Raw genomic sequence first — 23,638 nt, 5'->3', positions numbered from 1 at the left:
CAACACGAGGGGCATGCTGGGGAAGAAAGCAAATACGCCAATGGCAAATTAGCCCTGGGTTGGGATGCCCCTGGATGTCCTTTCTCCACCCTGTCTTATTACGTAACCCTCTCTTTTGGGTGCTTTGGAAAAAGAAAGATGTTGAATGGGCAAGCAGCAACGTGGGAGAGCAAGGTAGGCATTGCAGACACAGTGATACATAGGCATGTATTTTTTATTTTTTGAGACCGAGTCTCGCTCTGTCACCAGGCTGTAGTGCAGTGGTGTGACCTTGGCTCACTGCAACCTCCGACTCCCTGGTTCAAGCGATTCTCCTGCCTCAGCCTCCCGAGTGGGGATTACAGGTATGTGTCACCATGCCCAGCTAATTTTTGTATTTTCAGTAGAGACGGGGTTTCACCATTTTGGCTAGGATGGTCTCAATCTCCTGACCTTGTGATCCGCCTGCCTCGGCCTCCCAACATTCTGGGATTACAGGTGGGAGCCACTGTGCCCGGCCAGGCGTGTATTTTCATGAGGGACTTCCCTTTGGTCTAGTCACTACAGTGATGATATGCGCCTGTCTTAGCATCTTCCTCACCCTTCCCACCACCTCCTCACGTTCTGTACTGACCTAAGAGTAGCTGCAGACGTCTCCATGTCTCGCTGGACATTGCAGAAGTTCCAGTTGATGTTTGGGTGGAGGTGAGTGGGCAGGATTACCTGGGTATGGACAGTGAGAAGCCTTTCAGGCTGGTGACGACTATGTACCAGGTGCAGGGACTCTGGTCTTCTCTGCAGGGCAGGTTTGTGGGTTTTAAGCTGGTGAGAACAGAGCAAAAATCTGTAACTCAGGGAGAATCCAATCATTGGACAAATTTAATGCCAGCCTACTCTGGGCTGCAAGACAGGTGTTTGTCATTGGAAGTCGTCATCACATCATGCGTGAGCTCTCATGGTGTCTTTCTTGGGAGCAGTGAAGGTCTGCCCACTTCTGTTTCCCTGTGTGGGAATAGACAGGCCTATTGTAGTTAGGGCTGTGTGCATGGCATGCTGTCCCTAAATAGGAAGTGGGCAGGGAAATCTGGTCTAAATAGAGCCTCACCAGCTCCTGCCCTAGACTGACATACTTGTATTCTTTGCCAGGCCACAGTAAACACAGGTGTGCAGGAACTGTCATGGAAGCCAGGGAGCCTGGGAGGCCCACACCCACCTACCATCTTGTCCCTAACACCAGCCAGTCCCAGGTGGAAGAAGATGTCAGCTCGCCACCTCAAAGGTCCTCCGAAAGTATGCAGCTGAAAAAGGAGATCTCCCTGCTGAATGGGGTCAGCCTGGTGGTGGGCAACATGATCGGCTCAGGGATCTTCGTCTCGCCCAAGGGTGTGCTGGTACACACTGCCTCCTATGGGATGTCGCTGATTGTGTGGGCCATTGGTGGGCTCTTCTCTGTTGTGGGTGCCCTTTGTTATGCAGAGCTGGGGACCACTATCACCAAGTCGGGAGCCAGCTACGCTTATATTCTAGAGGCCTTTGGGGGCTTCATTGCCTTCATCCGCCTGTGGGTCTCACTGCTAGTTGTTGAGCCCACCAGTCAGGCCATCATCGCCATCACCTTCGCCAACTACATCATCCAGCCGTCCTTCCCCAGCTGTGATCCCCCATACCTGGCCTGCCGTCTCCTCGCTGCTGCTTGCATTTGTAAGTGGGGGCTGAGATTGGGAGGATGTTGGGGGATGGTGGGTACTATAATAATGGTACTTTAGGCCGGGTGTGGTGGCTCATGCCTGTAATCCCAGCACTTTGGGAGGCTGAGGTGGGTGAATCACCTGAGGTTGGGAGTTCAAGATCAGCCTGACCAACATGGAGAAACCCCGTCTCTACTAAAAATACAAAATTAGCCAGGCATGGTGGTGCATGCCTGTAATCCCAGCTACTCGGGAGGCTGAGGCAGGAGAATTGCTTGAACCCGGGAGGCGGAGGTTGCGGTGAGCAGTTATCACGCCATTGTACTCCAGCCTGGGCAACAACAGCAAAATTCTGTCTCCAAAAAAAAAAAGATACTTTATATTTGAATAGCATATTTTGCATTTTGGAGGGGAGGGAGGCTTCTTACCTTTTGAGGAAGTAATTTTACCTGTCATTTGGTCCTGAAAGATAAGTAAGCATAAAGGATGGGGACGGGAGAAGTTTGAATCTGTTCATGGTTTTTGGTGCCTCATATTCCTCCTCTCTTGGCTGCCCTTGTTCTGTTTTGTGGTCTGTGTGACAGGTTGGGGCATGTCTTTTGTCTTGACAGCTGTTTTGGTTAAAGTCAACATCACTAGTTGTAAGCCCAGAAAAAACCCCACCGGTGTTGAGGCCTTTATTCTGTTGCTGAAGGAAAAAAAAAAAAAAAGAATTATTTTATTTCCCAGATTTTTATCTTAAACCAGTTAAAGGCGTCAGTGAGAAAATAGGCTTCACTAGACTCTGGGAGTCCTATGGTGTTAAACCTGAGGCCCACAGGACCCTTTCCTGTCTGCCACTGCTGCTCTTTGTGGCTTGCTCTGAGCAGCAAGTACGACAATGAAACACCTTTTCTTCCTACTGTACCAGACTTCTTTACACTGACTTTGTAAACAAGCTCTGCCTGCAGCCACATTTGAGCTTCTGCGGATAGAACCTGAGAGATCCCAGTTGATCCCACTTTATTTTCCTTTTTTTCTTACGGGGTAGTAAGGAGAAAAGATTGCTGTGAATTTACCTAGCCTTGCAGAACTAGCGTTTTAAATGAGAAAGGCCCAGAATTCTATGTTCCTTAGCACTGTACTGCCAGAGGTACTTAATAATATTCTGTTCTTTCCACATCTCCGCTTGCAAAAGCATTGGCAGTATGTGCAGTTTATCCAGTGTTAAAAATAGCCCGAGAGTACCTTGGAGTTAGCAATAAAGGACTGTAGAATACCCATGCCTCTTGACTTTATAAAATTTGCTAAAGACAAATTAAAGGGAAAACGCTCCATATTCCTTAGGATAGTGAGAGGGAAACAGATACCCTTAGGATTAGGGAAGGCAGCTGCTCAGCTATATGTCTGATAGGCTTTGGCTAGGGAGACTCTGGTCTGACTGAGCTTTCTAAAAAAGGGAGTAATTTTCTGATTATAAAATACATTTATTAGGGCAGGCATGGTGGGTCACACCTGTAATCCCAGCACTTTGGGAGGCTGAGGTAGGAGGATTGTTGAGCTCAGGAATTTGAGACCATCCTGGGCAAGATGGTAAGACCCTGTCTCTACAAAAAATCAAATTAGCTGGGCATGTTGGTGTGTGCCTGTGGTCCCAGCAATTCAGGAGGCTGAGATGGGAAGATCTCTTGAGCCTAGGAGGTCGACGCTGCAGTGAGCTGTGTTCACGCCACTACACTCCAGCCTGACCCTGTCTCCAACAAGACAGAGCAAGACCCTGTCTCCAACAAAACAAAACAAAACAAAAAAGCCTCATAAAGCATGTTTATTTAGAAAATTAAATTACTCTTAAGTCATCCAAAATCTACCACCAAAAGAAGAGTACTTTTTTTTTTTTTGAGATGGAGTCTTGCTCTGTTGCCCAGGCTGGAGTACAATGGCACGATCTCGGCTCACTGCAACCTCCGCTTCCTGGGTTCAAACGATTTTCCTGCCTCAGCCTCCCGAGTAGCTGGGATTACAGGCGCCTGCCACCAAGCCCAGCTAATTTTTGTATTTTTAGTAGAGAGGGGCTTTCACCATGTTGGTCAGGCTGGTCGAGAAGAATACTTTTATTCATTTATTTATTTTCAATTTTTTTGAAATGGAGTCTAGCTCTGTCGCCCAGGCTGGAATGCAGTGGGGTGATCTCAGCTCAGTGCAAGCTCCACCTCCCGGGTTCACACCATTCTCCTGCCTCAGTCTCCTAAGTAGCTAGGACTACTACAGGTACCCGCCACCATGCCCAGCTAATTTTTTTGTACTTTTTTAGTAGAGACGGGGTTTCACCATGTTAGCTAGGATGGTCTCGATCTCCTGACCTCATGATCCGCCCTCCTTGGCCTTCCAAAGTGCTGGGATTATAGGCGTGAGCCACCACGCCCAGCCGAGAAGAGTACTTCTAATAGTTTGATAGTGTCTTTCTTTTCTTTGTAGACTTGACACCATACTTTGCTTATAATTTTATATTCTGTTTTTTAAACTTAGTGTATCACAAGCTTTTCCCCATTTCATAAAATGCTCTTCAAAAGCAACACTTTTTAGTGTTTTTTTTTTTTTTTTTTCTTGAGATGGAGTTTCACTCTTGTTGCCCAAGCCAGAGTACAATGGCATGATTTTGGCTCACTGCAACTTCTGCCTCCTGGATTCAAGCAATTCTCCTGCCTCTGCCTCCCAAGTAGCTGGGATTACAGGCACGCTCTGCCACACCCAGCTAATTTTTTGTATTTTTAGTAGAAACAGGGTTTCACCATGTTAGCCAGGCTGGTCTCGAACTCCTGACCTCAGATGATCCACCTGCCTCGGCCTCCCAAAGTGCTGGGATTATAGGTGTGAGCCACTGCACCCGGCCTAGTATTTTTTAATTAAAAGGTAAAACATAGCCGGGCGCGGTGGCTCAAGCCTGTAATCCCAGCACTTTGGGAGGCCGAGACGGGCGGATCACGAGGTCAGGAGATCAAGACCATCCTGGCTAACACGGTGAAACCCCGTCTCTACTAAAAACTACAAAAAACTAGCTGGGCGAGGTGGCGGCACCTGNAAAAAAAAAAAAAAAAGGTAAAACATAGATTTTATACATAATTTTAAAAATACAGAAAAATAGAAAAAAGAAAATTAAGAATCACCCATGATTTTACCTCCTACAGTACTCTTGTTACTATTTGGGTGAAATACTTTCTAGTATTTTTTGTGTGCATATGTATTGTTTTTAAATTAAAAAAAATTTTTTTTGAGATGGAGTTTTGCTTTTGCTGCCCAGGCTAAAGTATAATGGCATGATCTCGGCTCATCGCAACCTCCGCCTCCTGGTTCAAGCGATTCTCCTGACTCAGCCTCCCAAATAACTGGGATTTCAGGCATTCGCCACCACACCTGGCTAATTTTGTATTTTTAGTAGAGACAGGGTTTCTCCATGTTGGTCAGGCTGGTCTTGAACTCCTGACCTCAGGTGATCTGCCCACCCTGGCCTCCCAAAGTGATGGGATTATAGGTATGAGCCCCCACGCCCAGCCTATCTATTATTATTATTATCATTTTTTTCTTTTTTGAGACGGAGTCTCACTCTGTCGCCCAGGCTGGAGTGCAGTGGCACACGATCTCTGCTCACTGCAACCTCCGCCTCCCCTTCAAGAGATTCTCCTGCCGCAGCCTCCTGAGTAGCTGAGACTACAGGTGCATGCCACCATGCCCAGCTAATTTTTGTATTTTTGGTAGAGACGGGGTTTCACCATGTTAGTCAGGATGGTCTTGATCGCTTGACCTCGTGATCCGCCTACTTTGGCCTCCCAAAATGCTGGGATTACAGGCGTGAGCCACCATGCCCAGTCATAAGTACCTTTTGAGGTCATCTTTTCTTGTAGGTTGTATACTGCTTTATAAAAATTTTTAAAAACTAATATTGGCTGGGCATGGTAGCTCATGCCTTGTAATTCCAGCACTTTGGGAGGCTGAGGAGGGAGGATCACTTGAGCACAGGAGTTTGAGACCAGCCTGGGCAACAAAGCAAGACCCCACCTCTAAAAAAAAAATAATCAGGCATAGTGGCAGTGGCACTGGTGTGCATCTGTAATCCTAGCTACTCGGGAGCCTGAGGAGGGAGGATCCCTTGAGCCCAAAAATTCAAGGTTGCAGTGAGCTATGATCATGCCACTGCACTCCAGCCTAGGTGACAGAATGAGACTTTGTCTCAAAAAAAAAATTAATATTTAATCTCTTTCATCAAATACTTTTAGAAAACATGGTTTGAAGACACATAAGCAATTTCCAGGCAGTATAGTATAGTGGTTAGGATTGCAGGCCCCCATACCAGACTGGATTTAATTTTCAGCTTTATCATTGACCAACTGTTGATCTTGGGGAGTTGACTAATTGCTACCTCAATTTTCTCTTTTATTGTTATTTTTTGAGACAGAGTCTTTCTTTGTTGCCCAGGCTGGAGGGCAGTGGCTCAATCTTGGCTCACTGCCACCTCCGCCTCCCAGGTTCAAGTGATTCTTCTGCCTCAGCCTCCCAAGTAGCTGGGATTACAGGTGCGAGCTCCTGGCTAATTTTTATATTTTTAATAGAGAGGGGGTTTCACCATATTGGCCACACTGGTCTTGAATTCCTGAGCTCAAGTGATCTGCCCACCTTGGCCTCCCAGAGTGCTGGGATCATAGGCGTGAGCCTGTAAGTCGGGGCCGGCCAGCCTGTTTCATTCCACATGTACTTTCATCCAGATTCCTGGGGATCTGAATTCCTGCAAGCTTTCTCTCCTAGAAGCACTGGCTTTTCCAGAATCCAGGCCTGAGGGCAAGAACTTGCTTGCCATAGTAATGGCAAGTCATAAAACCATATCCTCTTCCGACAAGGGTAGGCTTTAGGGCTCAGCTTACTTACTTCTTGGAACTTAGGTTGCAGTATCGGGCTTTCTACAGAGCTAGGATATGCTGAGAGAGTTTCCTTGAGCAAATGCAGCCGTGGGAACAACATGGTTTCGGGAGACATAAATTGCACGAAACCAATTAGGTTATTTAGGGAGGAAAAAACCAAAGGTCTGCACTGAATCTAGGGTAAGACTTCGATAGGATAGGAGAATTAAGTTAGTCTTGAAATTGAGGCATGAGAGGGGTCCGGCTTGTTGGTTGGGAGACTGACTAAACAAGTTATAGCCACGCCATTCTAGACACTTAAAAGTTCCATCCTAGAAGGAAGGGCCCAGGAAGTCTGTATATAACCAACTCTAGGGCAGAGGCTGTAAGCTGGTGGCCTGTGAGCCAGATTTGGGCCCCAGAGATAGATCTGTTTGGTTTGTGGTGTTGTAAATAATTTTGAATTATTTGCCAACATTTTAAAATCAGGACTTGCCTTTTCTCTTGAAAAATCAAAAGTTCTGGCATCGTTGGACCCAAATTCCTGCCTGATACAATGAGCTGGATTTGAGTAGTCGTATCTCCTTTAAAAAAAAAAATTTTTTTTTTGTTTTGTTTATTTAAAAGGAGTATCCCTATGTTGCCCAGGCTGGTCTCAAACTCCTGGCTCAAGTGATGCTCCCACCTCAGCCTCTACAAGTGTGGAGGGCTGTGGCTCCTTGTTCTTTTTCCTTTTTTTTTTTTTTTGAGATGGAGTCTTGCTCTGCCACCCAGGCTGGAGTACAGTGGCACCATCTTGGCTCACTGCAAGCTCCGCCTCCCAGGTTCACGCCATTCTCCTGCCTCAGCCTCCTGAGTAGCTGGGACAACAGGTGCCCGCCACCACGTCCGGCTAATTTTTTGTATTTTTAGTAGAGACGGGGTTTCACCATGTTAGCCAGGATGGTCTCTATCTCCTGACCTCGTAATCCACCCGCCTCAGCCTCCCAAAGTGCTGGGATTACAGTCTTGAGCCACTGTGCCTGGCCGGCTGTGGCTCCTTTTAAATGGAGTATGGACTCCCCAATCCACTGTAGTCCTCCACTTGTATTGTACCCAGACTTTCTTGCCTTTGCTCACTCATGTTAGTTTCCTGGCCCCTGAAGGCACTGCACTTTCAGATCCTGGCTTTCTGGCTGTACCCCATCCCATTCCCAGGTTATACTGGCAAAGGAGATCCAAGCAACTTTTTGTGGATTTCAGGCTATTTTATTTTACCTACTAATTATCCTAGAACAGTGGTTCTCAGCCAGAGGGGAGTTTGTCTTCCAGGAGGCATTTAGCAATATCTGGAGACACTTGGTTGTCACAGCTCCTGGGAGGAGGTGCTTTTTGCTTCTAATGACAGAGGTCATGGGGGCTGCTGAACATACCACCATGCATAGAACAGCTTCTCACAGTAAAGACTTACCTGGCCTAAAATGTCAATAGTGCTGAGGTTGAGAAACTCTGTCTTAAGGGTGCACTCTGTTCATATGTGTTCTGGGGTTTTGGAATGTGGTGAGGCAGGGCCGCAGGCTGCTGACTGAACTCAGGAAGTTTAGGGGCTCATACTCACTTGTGGGACGAATGGGGAGTAATATTCATTCTTGAGGTAGGTACATAGGGTCTCCTCTTTGCCAAGGTGACCAGCAGGATTCACAGTAACCCAGGTGCCCAGTATTATGAGTACTTGATTTGGCTGCAGAAGGGTGATGTTTCTGGCTTGGGTATTGTCAGCCCGTTTATCTTTGTGGGCTTTGACCTCAGGATCCTCCCTCTTGTGTAGGCTCATACACATCAATGGAAAGTATTTGCTTTGAAGATTTCAACATGGAAGTAGTTCATTGCTGACACAGCAGCATCAAAACTCAGCGGGGTTTGTTTGGCAAGGGTGACAGTGAGCAGGAGGAAGAGAAGGAGGGAGACTGGGAAGGATGAGACTGGAGGGAAGAAGAAACACTGTATGATCACTGAGTATCCATTATTTCCATGGTTTCTTGCTGTCTTGGACCCAGGCCTGGTCAGAGTTCTCAGTAGAAAGGATACACTCCTTATTTTGGCTAGTTGCTATGGACAGACAGCTTTCATGTTCTGAGAGTGATACGGACCTAGGGAGGACTGGGTCTTGATCATAGTTGCTTCAAGACTCCAACCCTATATATATAGTTTGAATGTCTTCATAATGGGACTAAATGTATTTGTGTAATTAAAAACAAAGACACTGGCCAGGCTCAGTGGCTCATGCCTGTAATACTCAGCAGTTTGGGAGGCCAAGGCAGAAGGATCACTTGAGCCCAGGAGTTCATGACCAGCCTGGGCAACATAGCAAGAACTCGTCTCTTAAAAAACAAAATAAAACAAAAAACCACACAAAAAAACAAGGATACTTTTATTTATTTATTTGTATTATTTTATTTTTTTTGAGACGGAGTCTGGCACTGTTGACCAGGCTGGAGTTATGTGGCATGATCTCTGCTCACTGCCATCTCCGCCTCCCGGGTTCACGCCATTCTCCTGCCTCAGCCTCCCAAATAGCTGGGACTAACCAGCACGCCCAGCTAATTTTTTGTATTTTTAATAGAGATGGGGTTTCACCATGTTAGCCAGGATGGTCTCGATCTCCTGACCTCGTGATCCACCCGCCTCAGCCTCCCAAAGTGCTGGGATTACAGGCATGAGCCACCACGCCGGGCAAGGATACTTTTAAAAAAGATAGATACATTACATATTTATATACATCCCAGGAGGTAGCTACTGATTCTGGGATCCCCATTTGGAAGGGTTTACCTTCCCTGGAGTGTTGAAGAGCATTTCACTCCTGAATGTCTTGTAGTTGTCCCCTCCCTACCCTGCCTCTCTTCCTTCCACATTTTTTTTTTTTTTTTTAGACGGAGTCTCACTCTGTTGCCCAGGCTGGAGTCCAGTGGCGTGATCTTGGCTCACTGCAACCTCTGCCACCTGGGTTCACGCGATTCTTCTGCCTTAGTCTGCCGATTAGCTGGGACTAATTAGCACACGCCACTATGTCCAGCTAATTATTTCGTATTTTTAGTAGAGATGGGGTTTCACCATACTGGCCAGGCTAGTCTCGAACTTTGACCTTGTGATGTGCCCGCCTTGGCCTCCCAAAGTGCTGGGATTACAGACGTGAGCCACCGCACCTGGCCTTTCTTCCACATTTTAAAAATTATTTTTTGTTTAGGGTTGCACTCCTTTGTCCTTGAATGCCCCTTTATAACACTCAGCCTGTCTGGGAGGAATTGGAAGGTTTCCCTCTGCTCTCTGTTGCCTGTGGGAAAAGAGAGTTGTGACTACTGTCAGCGTAGCTGGGAGTACAGCTTCAGATTGCCAGGCCATCTCCTCATCAGAAAGAGAGTATGAAAGGCACAGTTCTGCCAGAGGGTGCATATGTTATTCACTATTAACTTGGGTTTCAGACAACAGAAAACCTTTAGCAGCATGGCTCAAACATGTTGATGTTTGTTTCTCTCACATGTTAAAAGGAGGCAGTGTGGGTTGGATGACTTCAGTTCTTCAGGGAGTCAGGTTCATTCCTTCTGTCTTCCTGCTCTGCCATCCTCAGCCTGTGACTTCTAGCCGGTGGTCCAGGATGGTTACTAAAGCTCTAGCTGTCATGTCTGCATTGTAACTGACAGGAAGGACAAAGACACTGCCTCCCTCATTTAAAGACACTTTCTGAGGTCTTATATGAAATGTTTGCATACATCCCGGGAGAAAACCTGGTTGCACAGCCATACCTACCTGCAGGAGAGGCTAGGAAATGTCAGCTTTATTTTGGACAGACATGACTTCAGCTAAAATTTCTATTACGAAGGAAAAAGGCAAGAACAGATAGAGGAAGATAACTAGCCATCCGTGCCACAGAGACTTTGGAGATTTGTTTCTGCTTTGGCTTTCAGTCTGGATGTGCCATTTGAGTTCTCCTTTCTCAGCAATAAGCTCCTAGAGAGCCTTGAAGACCCTCATGTGGGTCCCACGCTCATTGGTGCAGGCTTGTCCAGCAAGGAAATGAGATCAGGAGAAGAGGGAAGGTTTTAATTGTGGTAGCTGAATCTTAGCATCTGGCTTTAAGGCCCAGTTGTTGACTTTGTTTGAACTCTGATAGTTTATGGTAAGGCTAGAGGGGCTGGGAGTTCTAGGAAGCAATAAAGGAGTAAGGATTAGATGGTGAAATTTTGTTTCTTAATTAGAATCAGGAGAACAGTCAAGGGACTTGGCTTCTGCTTGACAGACTGTTCTAGGAGCTCTCTGTTCTCTGGCAGGGCTGAGAATAGGGTGAGGCAAGCGAGATGCCTGGGGCCAGCGTTGAAGGGCGTACTCACTCTCCTGTATGTGGTCCCCTGAGAATGAGTGCCTCCTTAAATTTTGTGCCCTAGGTGCATCCTAGCTTCACACTGCCCTGGCTCTGCCTTCCGGTGCTACATTGTTGCTAATGAACAATTTTATTTTAAACAAATTCTTTTAAAATTTTCAGGGGCCATGCTAATCTTTGCGTCGTTCCAATTTTAGTATATGTGCTGCTGAAGTGAACACAAACTATTTTTATTTTTATCTAGAAAGAGGCGTATGTTCATGGTAAACCAGTCATAAGGGCACACAGTAGAAAAGGTCTCCCTCCCTCTCCACAGCTTTAGTCTTTCTCCCCAGAGGAGCCACTCTCACCAGGTGCTTTTGTATCCTTCCAGCTGGTCTACTGGAATGGACTCTGCAGGCATGTCCACAAACAGCTGCCTTCATTCATTAGTTTAGCACATAGTTGTTGAATTGCCACTGTGTGTAATATTTACCTGTGTGCAGAGAGACCAAACCTGTAGGACATTTATGGCAGGATAGAGGGAAGGAGAAGGATCAGAAGTGAGACCCACTGTCTGTTAGTGGGTCTGAGGAGTGCATCAGCTTTTCTTCCCCTTAGAGCTGCAAATAAGAAGCACAGTTAGCACTGCCAGGATATTGTCAGTCTCTTTCTCCATCTGTATTTCCACCTTTTTGTGTCTTTCTCCTTTTGTCCTCTTCTCTCTGTCTCTGCCTCCTTGTCTCTTATCTCTCACCCCTCTGTCTCTGTCTTCTGTGTATTTTCTTGTCTTTCTTTTTTTTTGTTTGTTTGTTTTTTTTTTTTTTAGAGACAAGTTCTCTCTCTGTTGCCCTGGCTGGAGTGCAGTGACTATTCACAGACGCTATTACAGTGCACTATAGGCCCAGACTCCTGGGTTCAGCAATTCTCCCACCTCAGCCTCCCACACAGTTGGGACTCCAGGTGTGCAACGCTGCCCTGACCCCTGTCAGTCTTTTTGTCTAAGCTGCATGCCCTCCCACTTCTGCTTCTTTTTGTGGTCCTGCTTCCCTCCTCTACTTACTTATGGTTTCTGTCCCCTTGTTACTAAGGGCTTGTATGTGACTTTGACTTGCTGTAGCTCCTGACCCTTCTGCCCATTACTGTTAGATTCAGTTTCTTGGTATTCCAATTCTGTGTTTCTGGGAGAGGCAATATAACAGAGTCAACTTGGGTCCAATGTCTGGCTTCATCAGTCATGATAGGGAAGGGGGAGCAATTCCCAAGAAGGAGCTGGGCAGGTACTTCAAAACATGGCTACTGTACTGTACAGGGGCCTATGGATTACCGATGCCTATTAACTAGGTAATCCGTATGTTAGCTGATTGAGGCTTAACCCCATACCGGTAGCTTTGATCATCAGGGTAGGTGCCTGGGAAGACCTGCCAGCAGCATGCATTTCTTTGGGCTTCTTCTCCCCTCCCATTTGACCACTGTCCCCCTACTTCCACATCATGATTGACGAGTAAGCACCTGTGTTACTTGCCAGTGTACTGAGTGAAAGCTCTTTGAAGCCATCGAGTCTGCCAGCTGCCACCTGTGTTCATTTTCACAGGCTGGCCGTAGGCACTTCCATTTGAATGGAAGAATATCCAACTTTCTGACAATTTGCCTTGCCCCAGGGAATTGGAAGTTAGAGTGAAAATCTTACCACCTTGGTTCCAACCAGAGTTTATCAGTACCCCTCTTTGCTTGGCAATGAGCTTAAGAAAACAACATGGCCAGGTTCAGTGGCTCATGCCTGTAATTCTAATACTTTGGGAGGCTGAGGCAGGAAGACTGCTTGAGCCCAGGAGTTCCAGACCAGCCTGGGGAACATAGCGAGACCCCTGTCTCTAATTTTTTTTTTTTTAATTAGCTGGGTGTGGTTGTGTGCACCTGTGGTCCCAGCTAATAGGAGGCTGAGGGTCACTTGAGCCCTGGAGATCGAGGCTGCGGTGAGCTGTGATTGTGCCCACTCCAGCCTGGGTGACAAAGCAAGACCCTGTCTCAAAAAAAAAAAAAAAAAAAAAAGAGGAAGAAAGAAAATAAAATGATATACTGCTGTTGACTTCTGAGAATTTGTGATCTTGGGAGAAGCATGACCCAATCACCTGAGGGAGAGATTTGAGACAGGTGTCTACGTGACGATAGCATAGACACTAAGCTGTGATAAGAAGCAGGAATGCCATGTGGTTCAGGAGACAAAGAGCTCAGAGAGGGGCTGGCTGGTGTATTTAGAGAAGGTTTTACAGAGGAAGAGGAAGCGGGGGCTGAACTAGACCTTGAAAGTGGGAGTTGCTGTTAGCTATGGCAGGAAGAGGAGGGGAGGACATTTCTTTTTATGTGTATGTCTGGTACGAATAAGAGAGAGAGTCTGGCTGAAGGAGAGAGTGCAAAGTGGGTAGGAGTAAGTGGAGTTGGCCTAGAGATGGGCCCAAAAGATTTTGTAATAAGATTTGAGGTGCACATAAAAGTTCTATTTTTGGATGCTAGAGGCAGTACTTACAGATGTCACTGCGTTCCTTCCTGCTGGATATTGCTCTTATGTCCTCCCTATGGATCAGAGCAGTCATTGTTTAGCAGGAGCAAAGTGCCAGGGCTCTCAGCACAGGGCCCAGATGTCACTGAGGTGTGTGAGGAGCTAGAACTTAAGGCCACGTGAGCCTAGGGAGTACCCTAGTGGGTGCGCTTCTCCATGGACTTCATTGAGAATTGGGAGGTATGGGTAGGAATGAGGGTAGAAGTGATCAGTGGGCTTGGGAATGTGAACTTAGAAATGGTAGTTAGCTTCTCTCAGCCTCAGTTTCCTCATCCATAAAATGGGAATAGGAATATCTGTATTTTGGAGTCATGAGAATTGATGCAGAGGTGTATGTGAAATTTTCAGGCATATAACAGACTTTTTTTCTTTCTTTCTTTTCTTTTTATTTTTTTGCGACAGGGTCTTACTCTGTCATCCAGGCTGGAGTGCACAGCTCACTGCAGCCTCAACCTCCTAGGCTCAAGCGACCCTCCCGCCTCAGCCTCCTGAGTAGCTGGGACTACAGGTGTGCACCACTACGCCCAGCTAATTTTTATATTTTTTGTAGTGACAGGGTTTCTCCATGTTGCCCAGGCTGGTCTCTAACTCCTGGGCTCACAGAGCCATCTGCCTCAGTTTCCCAAAGTGCTGGGATTATAGGTGTGAGCCACTGCACCTGGCCTTATTTTTACACTTACATGCAAAACACTGTCTCTCTAATTTCTTAGGTAACCTGCCATCTGCATTCAAATTTACCTCACTTACTGATGTGTTTCTTTTGACCATGAAGAGGTCTTATGTCTCCTGTGGTTTGGAACCTTGGGAGTCTGGGTGGGAAAGAGTGGGTGAAATCACCCATCCCTGGGCCTGGGGGGGATTCCCAGAAATGGTGCTGGCCATCAGGATGCATAAGTGTGTATTCACGCATGCCTTCATATCCTTGAGCGCCAGTAGTGATGGACGTGCCTGTGTGCTGTCAGCTGGGGCGGGTGCAGGGTGTCCCCTCGCTTGCCAGTTCACCTTGTTCTGACTGGTCTATTGGTCCCTCTGCCTTAGGCAGGAAGGGCAGAAAGTGGTGCTCTCTGTAAAGAGGGGTTGGGCCCCTGTGCCCTCAACTCAAGCCTACCAGTGACTTTGTGGTTTTCCTCCTAGGCCTGCTGACATTTGTGAACTGTGCCTATGTCAAGTGGGGCACACGTGTGCAGGACACGTTCACTTACGCCAAGGTCATAGCGCTCATTGCCATCATTGTCATGGGCCTTGTTAAACTGTGCCAGGGTAAGTAGTGGGAAGGGGGGGCACCACCAGGAGCTCCTCTGGATTCCCTGAGGAGGACATGGGGACTCTGTTAGCTTCACTGCTCAACTGTTTCTATGTACATGCTAGCATGTGTCAGTGAGTGCAAGAGATGGGAGTAGATTTCTTTCTGGGCTTTCTGGGCCAGGCTGGCTTGGCCAAGTGGACATGAGTCAGCCTCTCCCTCAGGGCTGGTTTCCTTTGGTGGAGGCTGGGAGCATTGCAGGAAGCCAGCCAAGGGCCTAGGAGCTCCTGAAGCTTGGGTCATGATTGGGTCATAAAAGTAATCTGTGGGGATAGAGTGGCTCCTATTTGTGGTCTGTGACTGCCAAGCTGACAAGTAGGAAGACTGGGCCCTCCTTGAGACAGGTGGCAGGGGATATGGAGCTGGAAGTGGGGTATGGAAATGGGTGGTTATTTTGCAGCCTTTACTTTTCATCTGAACTTGTATTCAACAATCCCTCCCCAAGTCAGCTCTCAGAAAAATATTAAAATGTTGTGCAATTGGCAGTGTCTTTCCTGCATGTTGGCTTTAGAAAGCTTTTCGTTCCTGGATCAGAGAGGACTGGCAGTGAGGGTAATAGGCCTACCAAGCTGTCATGAGCCCTGGAGAGGTCTTGAGGTGTCTTTAGCCACAGATATCTCAATCATCTCACAGCCTAGGTCTCTAGGTCATCAGTCCTAGTGATTGTACACAGCTCCCTGGCTGTGTACAATCACCCGGGGAGCTGAGACCCTAATCTCAAATCTATTGGATCACATTCTGGTTGGTTTGGAGTCTAAAAAGCTGTGCTTTTAAGAATTGCCCTTGGCCGGGCGCGGTGGCTCGCGCCTGTAATCCCAGCACTTTGGGAGGCTAAGGCGGGTGAATCAGCGGGTCAGGAGTTTGAGACTGGCCTGGCCAACATGGAGAAACCCCATCTCTACTAAAAATAAAAACATTAGCTGGGCGTGGTGGTGTGTGCCTGTAATCCCAGCTACTTAAGAGGCTGAGGGAGGAGAATGGCTTGAAACCAGGAGGTGGAAGTTGCAGTAAGCCAAGATTGTGCCACTGTCCTCTAGCCTGGGTGACAGAGCAAGACTCAGTCTCAAAAAAAAAAAAAAAAAAGAATTGCCCTTGTTGGGCTGGGTGCGGTGGCTCATGCCTGTAATCTCAGCACTCTGGGAGGCCAGGAGGCTGAGGCAGGTGGATCACCTGAGGTCAGGAGTTCGAGACCAGCCTCGTCAACATGGAGAAACCCTGTCTCTACTAAAAATACAAAAAATTAGCTGGGCGTGGTGGCGGATGCCTGTAATCCCAGGTACTTGGGAAGCTGAGGCAAGAGAATCATTTGAACCCCGGGAGGTGGAGGTTGCAGTGAGTCGAGATCTTGCCATTGCACTCCAGCCTGGGCAACAAGAGCGAAACTCCATCTCAAAAAAAAAAGAAAAAGAAAAACAGAATTGCCTTTGTTGATTCTCGGGCTGCTGGTCTAGCCCGTGTACTTACATCAAGTTAGTAGAGCTAGCCATGTGGATGTCCCTGGAGGCTCGGGAGCATCCTGGGGTCAAATTGCATTTTGAGTAATCCTCCCCTGAAGATCTGTTCCTTAGGGAACCACTGCTGTGTATGAGGATGGACACCCCTGAGGACAGGGGTCTCTATTTTCTCTTCTCTTGCTGCATAACTAGCTCTTTTTACCACATGAGAGCTGGGTCTAGGCTTTCTTCAGGGTATGACAATGGGGTTCCTTATAAGTCTGGGTCTTGTTAAAAACCCCCGTGTGTCCAGAGGGTCTCTGTCCTGGGTAGCTGGGTGCTGTCCCCGGGGCTTTTGGGTCTGCAGTCTCTGAGGCCTTTGAGGAGAATGACAGGCGTCTGGGCCTGGGCTGGCTCCCCAAAGGGTAGGGGTGGCCCAGGCCTAGTGAAAGATAAGATCTCAGTTCCTCTATAGCATGTGATCTCCCCCAGGCAACCATAGCTACCGCAAGTAGAGCAGCAGAGAGTCCTTCCCATGAGGCTGATAAACCCATTTGACCAAATTGTGCAGTAGTCTGGCCCAGGAGAGGTAGTTCACAGGAAGGTCTAATTTTCAATGAAAAATGACTCCTTCCTGTGAAACGGGGTTCTTGACATAAATAGGTAGAAGAGCTGGGGCTTGCTGTGAGATCACTTGCAGGAAATGGAAATTCTTTAGGGTTTTGGAAGAAGTATTGTCACATCAGAGGGCAGCCAAGAATGTCTTTGGTTTTTTATTGTCTAGTTTTATTAGAGGAATGGAGCTTTCCTGAGGAAGTGGGTGGTGTGGTAAAGTGTAGGGAGCTAGTGGTTGCTGATCTTTTGGTGTTAAATTATGTTTTTTTTTTTTCTTTCCCCTACCTTCTTGTTTTTTCTTTCTTGTTCCTCCCCATTCCTCCTTTTTTTCATCTTCCCTTCCTCTTCCCTATTCTCCTTTCGTATCTTTCTCTTATACCTCACATCTCTTCCTCCTTTCTTCTTTGGCCTGTTCCTTCTCTCTGAACCCCTCACCTGCCTTTGCCCCCACAGGACACTCTGAGCACTTTCAGGACGCCTTTGAGGGTTCCTCCTGGGACATGGGAAACCTTTCTCTTGCCCTCTACTCTGCCCTCTTCTCTTACTCAGGTTGGGACACCCTTAATTTTGTAACAGAAGAAATCAAAAACCCAGAAAGGTAAAGGCGGGATCACACTCTCACTCCCCAGCCTGGCTGGAACTCCTGCTGATAGTGGGCGTGGCTGCCCTCATCCTTCTCCTCCTCCCTCTGACTCTCCTCCCCTCTTGTCCCTACTCCCCCTTCTCCAGCTAGGAGGGGCTGAGGGCTAGAATGGGAGTGAGTGAAGGTGGGAAAGCCTTCGGCTCCCTGTCCTTATGTTTACACTGGAGGATACATAGGGTCCTTCCTAGAGGAGAGGCCCTTCAGTGGGGAGCAGCAGGCCCAGCTGGGGCAAAGGAATTAGGACCCTGCACCTTCAGTGGGGAGCAGCAGGCTGAGCTGGGGCTAAGGAATTAGGACCCTGCACCTTCAGTGAGGAGCAGCAGGCCCAGCTGGGGCAAAGGAATTAGACCTTGCACTGTGGTGCTGACACTACAGCCCACAGAACCAAAACTTATTCTGGCCAGCTGGGTCCCCAGCCTGGCATCTAGTCCCCAGGACACTGTTCCTGGCACTGTTCCTCTGAGATCATAGATGCAGGAGGATTATGAAACCCAATGGGACCCACTGGCCCTACTGCGGCAAAGATCAAATATTGATCATGAGCTATCTTCACAGAGAAAGTTCTCTTTTTCAGTAGAAAGAGCCCAGGGTCAAGGGGAAGGTGAGCCTGCCTCAAAGACTCAGAGGCCAGGGAACTGTTAAATGTTAGGAAAATCCTAGTGGAGACTTGATAAACTTTGTTCCCAAGGAGAGGTTGGTTCTAGGTAGTCCTTTCTCACTTGTCCTGACAGAAATTTGCCCTTGGCCATTGGGATTTCTATGCCAATTGTGACGCTCATCTACATCCTGACAAATGTGGCCTATTACACAGTGCTGAACATTTCAGATGTCCTTAGCAGTGATGCCGTGGCTGTGGTGAGTCTCTTGGGATCCCCATTTGTTCATCATCTCATGATGCTGAGCCACCCTGCACAGCTCAGTCTCTCTTACTGCACTCTCCTCAGCTCTGCAGGATGAGGTCATGAGTCTAGGCCAGAGGGTGGGCTGCTTAGCAGTGATTGCATTTGTTCCGAGATCATAGATGCAGGAGGATTATGAAACCCTGTCCTGTTTAAGTGCCTCTTCTGTGCCCTGCCTCCAGACATTTGCTGACCAGACGTTTGGCATGTTCAGCTGGACCATCCCCATTGCTGTTGCCCTGTCCTGCTTTGGGGGCCTCAATGCATCCATCTTTGCTTCATCAAGGTACTGTGTCTCTGTGTCACTGATAGTAGACCACAATATTTCACTCTCTGGGGCTTCGGGGTAAGAGTTCTTTTTTCCCTTCTTCTCATGGGCATACGGGGTGTGTGTGTATGTGTGTGTGTGTGTGTGTGTATGTGTGTGTGTGTTTGGTATGTGGGCATGTACTTGCCTTTGTGCAAGTAGCACATCTGTGTGCTGGTAGCTCATGTTTCCATCTGAGATGAGGACAGATTGTGTGCTGATAGCTCATGTTGTGTTGATAGCTCGTATTTATGTGCTGATAGCTCATGTTATGTGTTGATAGCTCGTGTTTATGTGCTTGTAGCTCATATTTTGTGTGCTGATAGCTCATGTTTATGTGCTGGTAGCTCATATTTTGTGTGCTGATAGCTCATGTTTATGTGCTGGTAGCTCATGTTTCCATCTGAGATGAGGACAGATTGATGAAAGGTATAGGGGAGAAAGGCAACAGCTTGGAGTGGTGACTTGGGCAGGGACCAGATTCTAGGCTCCTTGTGGGTTATGCTGTAGCCCCAGGATTCATTTCTTCAGTAAATCATAATACCACTTGCTGTATACCAGGTATTAGTGCTGTGTACAGGAAGACTTTTCCTCTCACTTCCCAGAAAATGCTGAGGCCATCAGGTCTCCTGATCTCCTCTCTGTGCAGACATCAATAAGCGCACTGGTCCTTCCTGTTGTTGCAGAGGAAGGAGCAGGTGTGCCTTTCCTGGCAGACCCTGCTACCTGGGCTCAGGGTTCCAGCACTTCCCCTCTTCAGCAGTTTGCTCCATCAGTTGGCACTTCTCTTTGGTGGGTGCTCACTTGGAGACCAGCTCTCCATGAGCTTCTCTCCTCTCCACTTAGGTGAGTCACAAAATAGCATTTCGCATCTCCCCTCTTCCCACTTACTGGATGTACTTCTTTCTATTTTTAAATTAATTTCTTTTTTAGAGATTGGGGTCTCACTATGTTGCCCAGGCTGGTCTCAAACTCCTGGTCTCAAGTGATCCTCCCACCTTAGCCTCCCGAGTAGCTGGGATTAAAGGCATGCGCCACCATGCCTGGCCCTGGATGCACTTGTGAGACAGCAGTCTGTGTGTCAGCTTTCATTCATTTTCCTATCTGTTACAGTTTGGCTTCTACTACCTGAAAAATATTCTTATTAAGGCTATCTCTTTCTTAGCCTGTCTTTAGTCCTCATCCTATTGGACCTCTGAAGCAAGTGATCCTGACCACTTGCCAATTTTGAAACGATCTCCATGGCTTCTATGACATAAGATACCTGAGAAGAAAGTATCCTGATTTCTCTTCCACTCACCCTATAACTGGTGGTGTCCCCAGGGCCGGGGGTATAAAATCATCCAATAAATATTTGCCACATAAACACACAGAAGGATGAAAAATAAGAGTTTTGTCCTGTTCATTCTTTTTACTGGTTTTCACACACCAGTCCATGTATTGTGCCTCCCTGGGGCAACCGAAGAATTAGAGAAGTCAAGGCCTTGTAAAAGAACATAGTGTCCAGCGGGCGCAGGGCTCACGCCTGTAATCCCAGCACTTTGGGAGGATGAGGCGGGAAGATCACCTGAGGTCAGGAGTTCGAGACCAGCCTGACCAATATGGTGAAACCCTGTCTCTACTAAAAATACAAAAAAAAATTAGCTGGGCATGGTGGCATGTGCTTGTAGTCCCAGCCACTCAGGAGGCTGAGGCAGGAGAATTGCTTGAACCCAGGAGGCAGGTTGCAGTGAGCTGAGATTGTGCCATTGCACTCCAGCCTGGGTGACAGAGCGAGACTCCAACTCAAAAAAAAAAAAAAGTAGTGTCATCTTCCCTTTGCTCAGCCTCGTTTTGATAGATGGACTTCTTGTCTAGCCTTTCCCTGACACCCTAGCCTCCCCTCCTCTAGTTTGCCCTCCAGACTTGTGTCAAATCCTGTCAGGCCCTTACCTCAAAGCCACAGGTGACTCTGTGTTTGTTCAGACTCCACAGTGTGGCCTTACATGCAGGTTCTTCCTAGCACCCTCTTCTCACGCAGCTTGTCCTGGGGCTCTTGGCATTCTACATCAACCTCCAAAGAGGCCACGCTCTTTCATGCCTCCACACATTTTGCCTTTGCACATGCTTGTTTTCTCCACCTACCGACTTGCTTCTGGAAACTCTTCTTTGCATCTCTTCTCTTGCAAAGCGTTTTGGCACAAGCCTCAAGCCTAGCGAGTGTCGTGTACTCCAAGGTGATGCTGACCATGCTGAGGGGCAGTTCATTTCTGCGCCAGTCTTTTTTTGTTTGTTTTTGAGACAGAGTTTAGCTCTTGTTGCCCAGGCTGGAGTCCAATGGTGCAATCTCGGCTCACCGCAACCTCCGCCTCCCGGATTAAAGTGATTTTCCTGCCTCAGCCTCCTGAGTAGCTGGGGTTACAGGCAGGTGCTACCATACCTGGCTAATTTTTTTTTTTTTTTTTTTTTTTTTTTTTTTTTTTTGAGACAGAGTTTCGCTCTTGTTGCCCAGGCTGGAGCACAATGGTGCAATCTCGGCCGACTGCAACCTCCGCCTCCTAAGTTCAAGCAATTCTCCTGCCTCAGCCTCCTGAGTAGCTGGGATTACAGGCGTGTACTACCACGCCCGGCTAATTTTTTGTATTTTTAGTAGAGACGGGGTTTCACCATGGCCAGACTGGTCTTGAACTTCTGACCTCAGGTGATCTGCCCACCTCGGCTTCTCAGAGTGCTGGGATTACAGGCATGAGCCACCGCGCCTAGCCTCGCCTGGCTAATTTTGTATTTTTAGTAGAGATGGGGTTTCTCCATGTTGGTCAGGCTGGTCTCAAACTCCTGACCTCAGGTGATCTGCCTGCCTCAGCCTCTCAGAGTGCTGGGATTACAGGCGTAAGCCCCCGCGCCCGGCCACTGTGCCAGTCTTTTTCCCAGTTGGTGGAGCTCTTTAGGTGTAGAAAGGAAGCCTGGGTTTTCTCTTTGACCCTCAGTCTTGCCTTGGCATATCATACATCAGCTCAGGGAAAATATATGGAAGACATGAACAGAAATCTGGCTGCCCTTCAAAAGCCATTATGTTAGCTATGAATCTGTGGCATGGATTAGGTGAGTCTGTTAGTGGGTGACAGCAGGGTGAGGCATCTATTGGATGTTGGTGAGGTATCTGTGGCTGAGAGAAGAGGGGGTGTCTGGGTGATGGTGGGTTTCATAGCTGAGGGCCTTGGGTGGTTGGTCAGTGGATAATGGTGGATGGGGCATCTGGGTAGTGGTGAGGTGCCCGGGGATGAAGAGGGAGGCAAAGTCTGTAAGGAAGCGGGGAGCGGGGAGGTTGGACTGGTGATGTACCAAGGACCTGGGATGCTCCTGGGAGGCTGCATCCTGCTTTCCTGGGGGGCTCTGAGCCGAGTTTGTCCGAGTGAGGAGTGTGGTCGTATGGCTGAGTAAAAGGAGTAAAAGGATCCCGCTGACACATTTCTCATCCTTCTAGGTTGTTCTTCGTGGGCTCCCGGGAGGGCCATCTCCCGGACCTTCTGTCCATGATCCACATTGAGCGTTTTACACCTATCCCTGCTTTACTGTTCAATGTAAGCTTTGCCGGGACCACGGGGCTCGGGCGGATCTGTGCATTGCTCCTTCTGATTTGTGCTAAGTTGTTACATAAGAGGGGACCTGAGAAAGGCCTTGCTCTAAGATTTGAAAAACAGGTCATTTTTTGTTGTCATTTAGTTCTTTTATAGTTTTATTAAGTTTAAATTTTGGATTAATCTGGAATTTATATTATAGCAGTGTTGAGAAAGGTGGGGATGCACTTAATTTTTTCTCAAATGGCAGCCAGCTACACCAATATTGTTTACTGAACAATCCATTTTTCCACAGTTTTCAAACTTTTATCACAGAGAATAATAGCTAATTTTTTAGGCTCCTTAATATGTGCCAGTTATTACTGTGTGCCCCTTAAATGTGCCATCTCAACTAATCCTCCCCATCAGTGCCAAGCCTCCTTAGTTTAGCTTCATACTGACTATCTGAAAACTAAAGAGGGACCAAGTGTCCTTCTTTTTTTTTTTTTTTTTTTTTTGTTTTTTGAGACGGAGTCTCGCTCTGTCGCCCAGGCTGGAGTGCAGTGGCCGGATCTCAGCTCACTGCAAGCTCCGCCTCCCGGGTTCACGCCATTCTCCTGCCTCAGCCTCCCGAGTAGCTGGGACTACAGGCGCCCGCCAGGTCGCCCGGCTAGTTTTTTTTTTGTATTTTAGTAGAGACGGGGTTTCACCATGTTAGCCAGGATGGTCTTGATCTCCTGACCTCGTGATCCGCCCGTCTTGGCCTCCCAAAGTGCTGGGATTATAGGCTTGAGCCACCACGCCCGGCCCCAGGTGTACTTCTTTAGTCCCCCGCCCTTGAAATTTTCCTAGCAATTCTCACATTCGTTTATTTGTCTTGATGAACTTTTGTATCATTTCATCAAAATAATAGAAAAATCCTCTTGATATTTTGACAGGGTCAGCATTGAATTTATAAATTTAGGAGGTTATCTGACTACAGGCACATACCACTAAGCCTGGCTAATTTATTTTTTGTAGAGATGAGGTCTCACTATGTTGCCCAGGCTGGTCTTGAGCTCCTGGGCTCCAGTGAGCTGCCACTTCGGTCTCCCAAAGTGCTGGGATTATAGGCACAAGCCACCATGCTCAGCCTTCTCTTCTTAATACAGGGTTCTCCCTTATTTCCATAGAATGAGCTATTTTGTTTTAAATCCTTTGTTGATAATTTTTAATGAAAAGATTATTGAAATTTAAACACATTTGACCTTGTCCCAGGACTCTAGGCCCTGATCTTTGTCTTCTAGGATTCTTTTGTTCCAGATGGTAATGCTGTTATATATCTGGATGGATCCATTTTGCTAGTTTCCAGGTCCAACACCTGACTTCAGAGGCCTGAAATGCTACCATTTCTTCCTGTGGCTCAAAATTCTTCCATGGGGAGAGAGTTATATTCCATTATTTATTGACATTATTTAGTCCAGATAGGTAGGGA

The 23,638-nt window shown here is 47.4% G+C and overlaps 1 protein-coding gene across 5 annotated transcripts in view; it reads left to right on the top strand.

The window, feature by feature from the left end:
* The window catches only part of SLC7A6 (solute carrier family 7 member 6), a 41,528-nt gene that overhangs the window by 11,710 nt on the left and 6,180 nt on the right, over positions 1-23,638 (top strand). For 4 of the 5 annotated variants that reach the window (XM_017852225.1, XM_017852222.1, XM_017852223.1 and 1 more), the window contains exons 4-9: positions 1,126-1,680; positions 14,563-14,688; positions 17,233-17,377; positions 18,154-18,277; positions 18,504-18,607; positions 22,092-22,188. In XM_017852225.1, the coding sequence (XP_017707714.1) occupies positions 1,126-1,680; positions 14,563-14,688; positions 17,233-17,377; positions 18,154-18,277; positions 18,504-18,607; positions 22,092-22,188 (1,151 nt within the window). Of the gene's footprint in view, positions 1-231; positions 345-1,125; positions 1,681-14,562; positions 14,689-17,232; positions 17,378-18,153; positions 18,278-18,503; positions 18,608-22,091; positions 22,189-23,638 lie in introns of those variants that run through there. The other variant, XM_017852226.1, reaches the window with a different exon arrangement.

The sequence above is a fragment of the Rhinopithecus bieti genome, unplaced genomic scaffold (genome assembly GCF_001698545.2).
Source record: "Rhinopithecus bieti isolate Rb0 unplaced genomic scaffold, ASM169854v2 scaffold_34281, whole genome shotgun sequence".
In the NCBI taxonomy this organism is placed as follows: Eukaryota; Metazoa; Chordata; class Mammalia; order Primates; family Cercopithecidae; genus Rhinopithecus; species Rhinopithecus bieti.
Note: the sequence above shows the minus strand (reverse complement) of the source record. Positions and strands in the feature narration are given on the sequence as shown.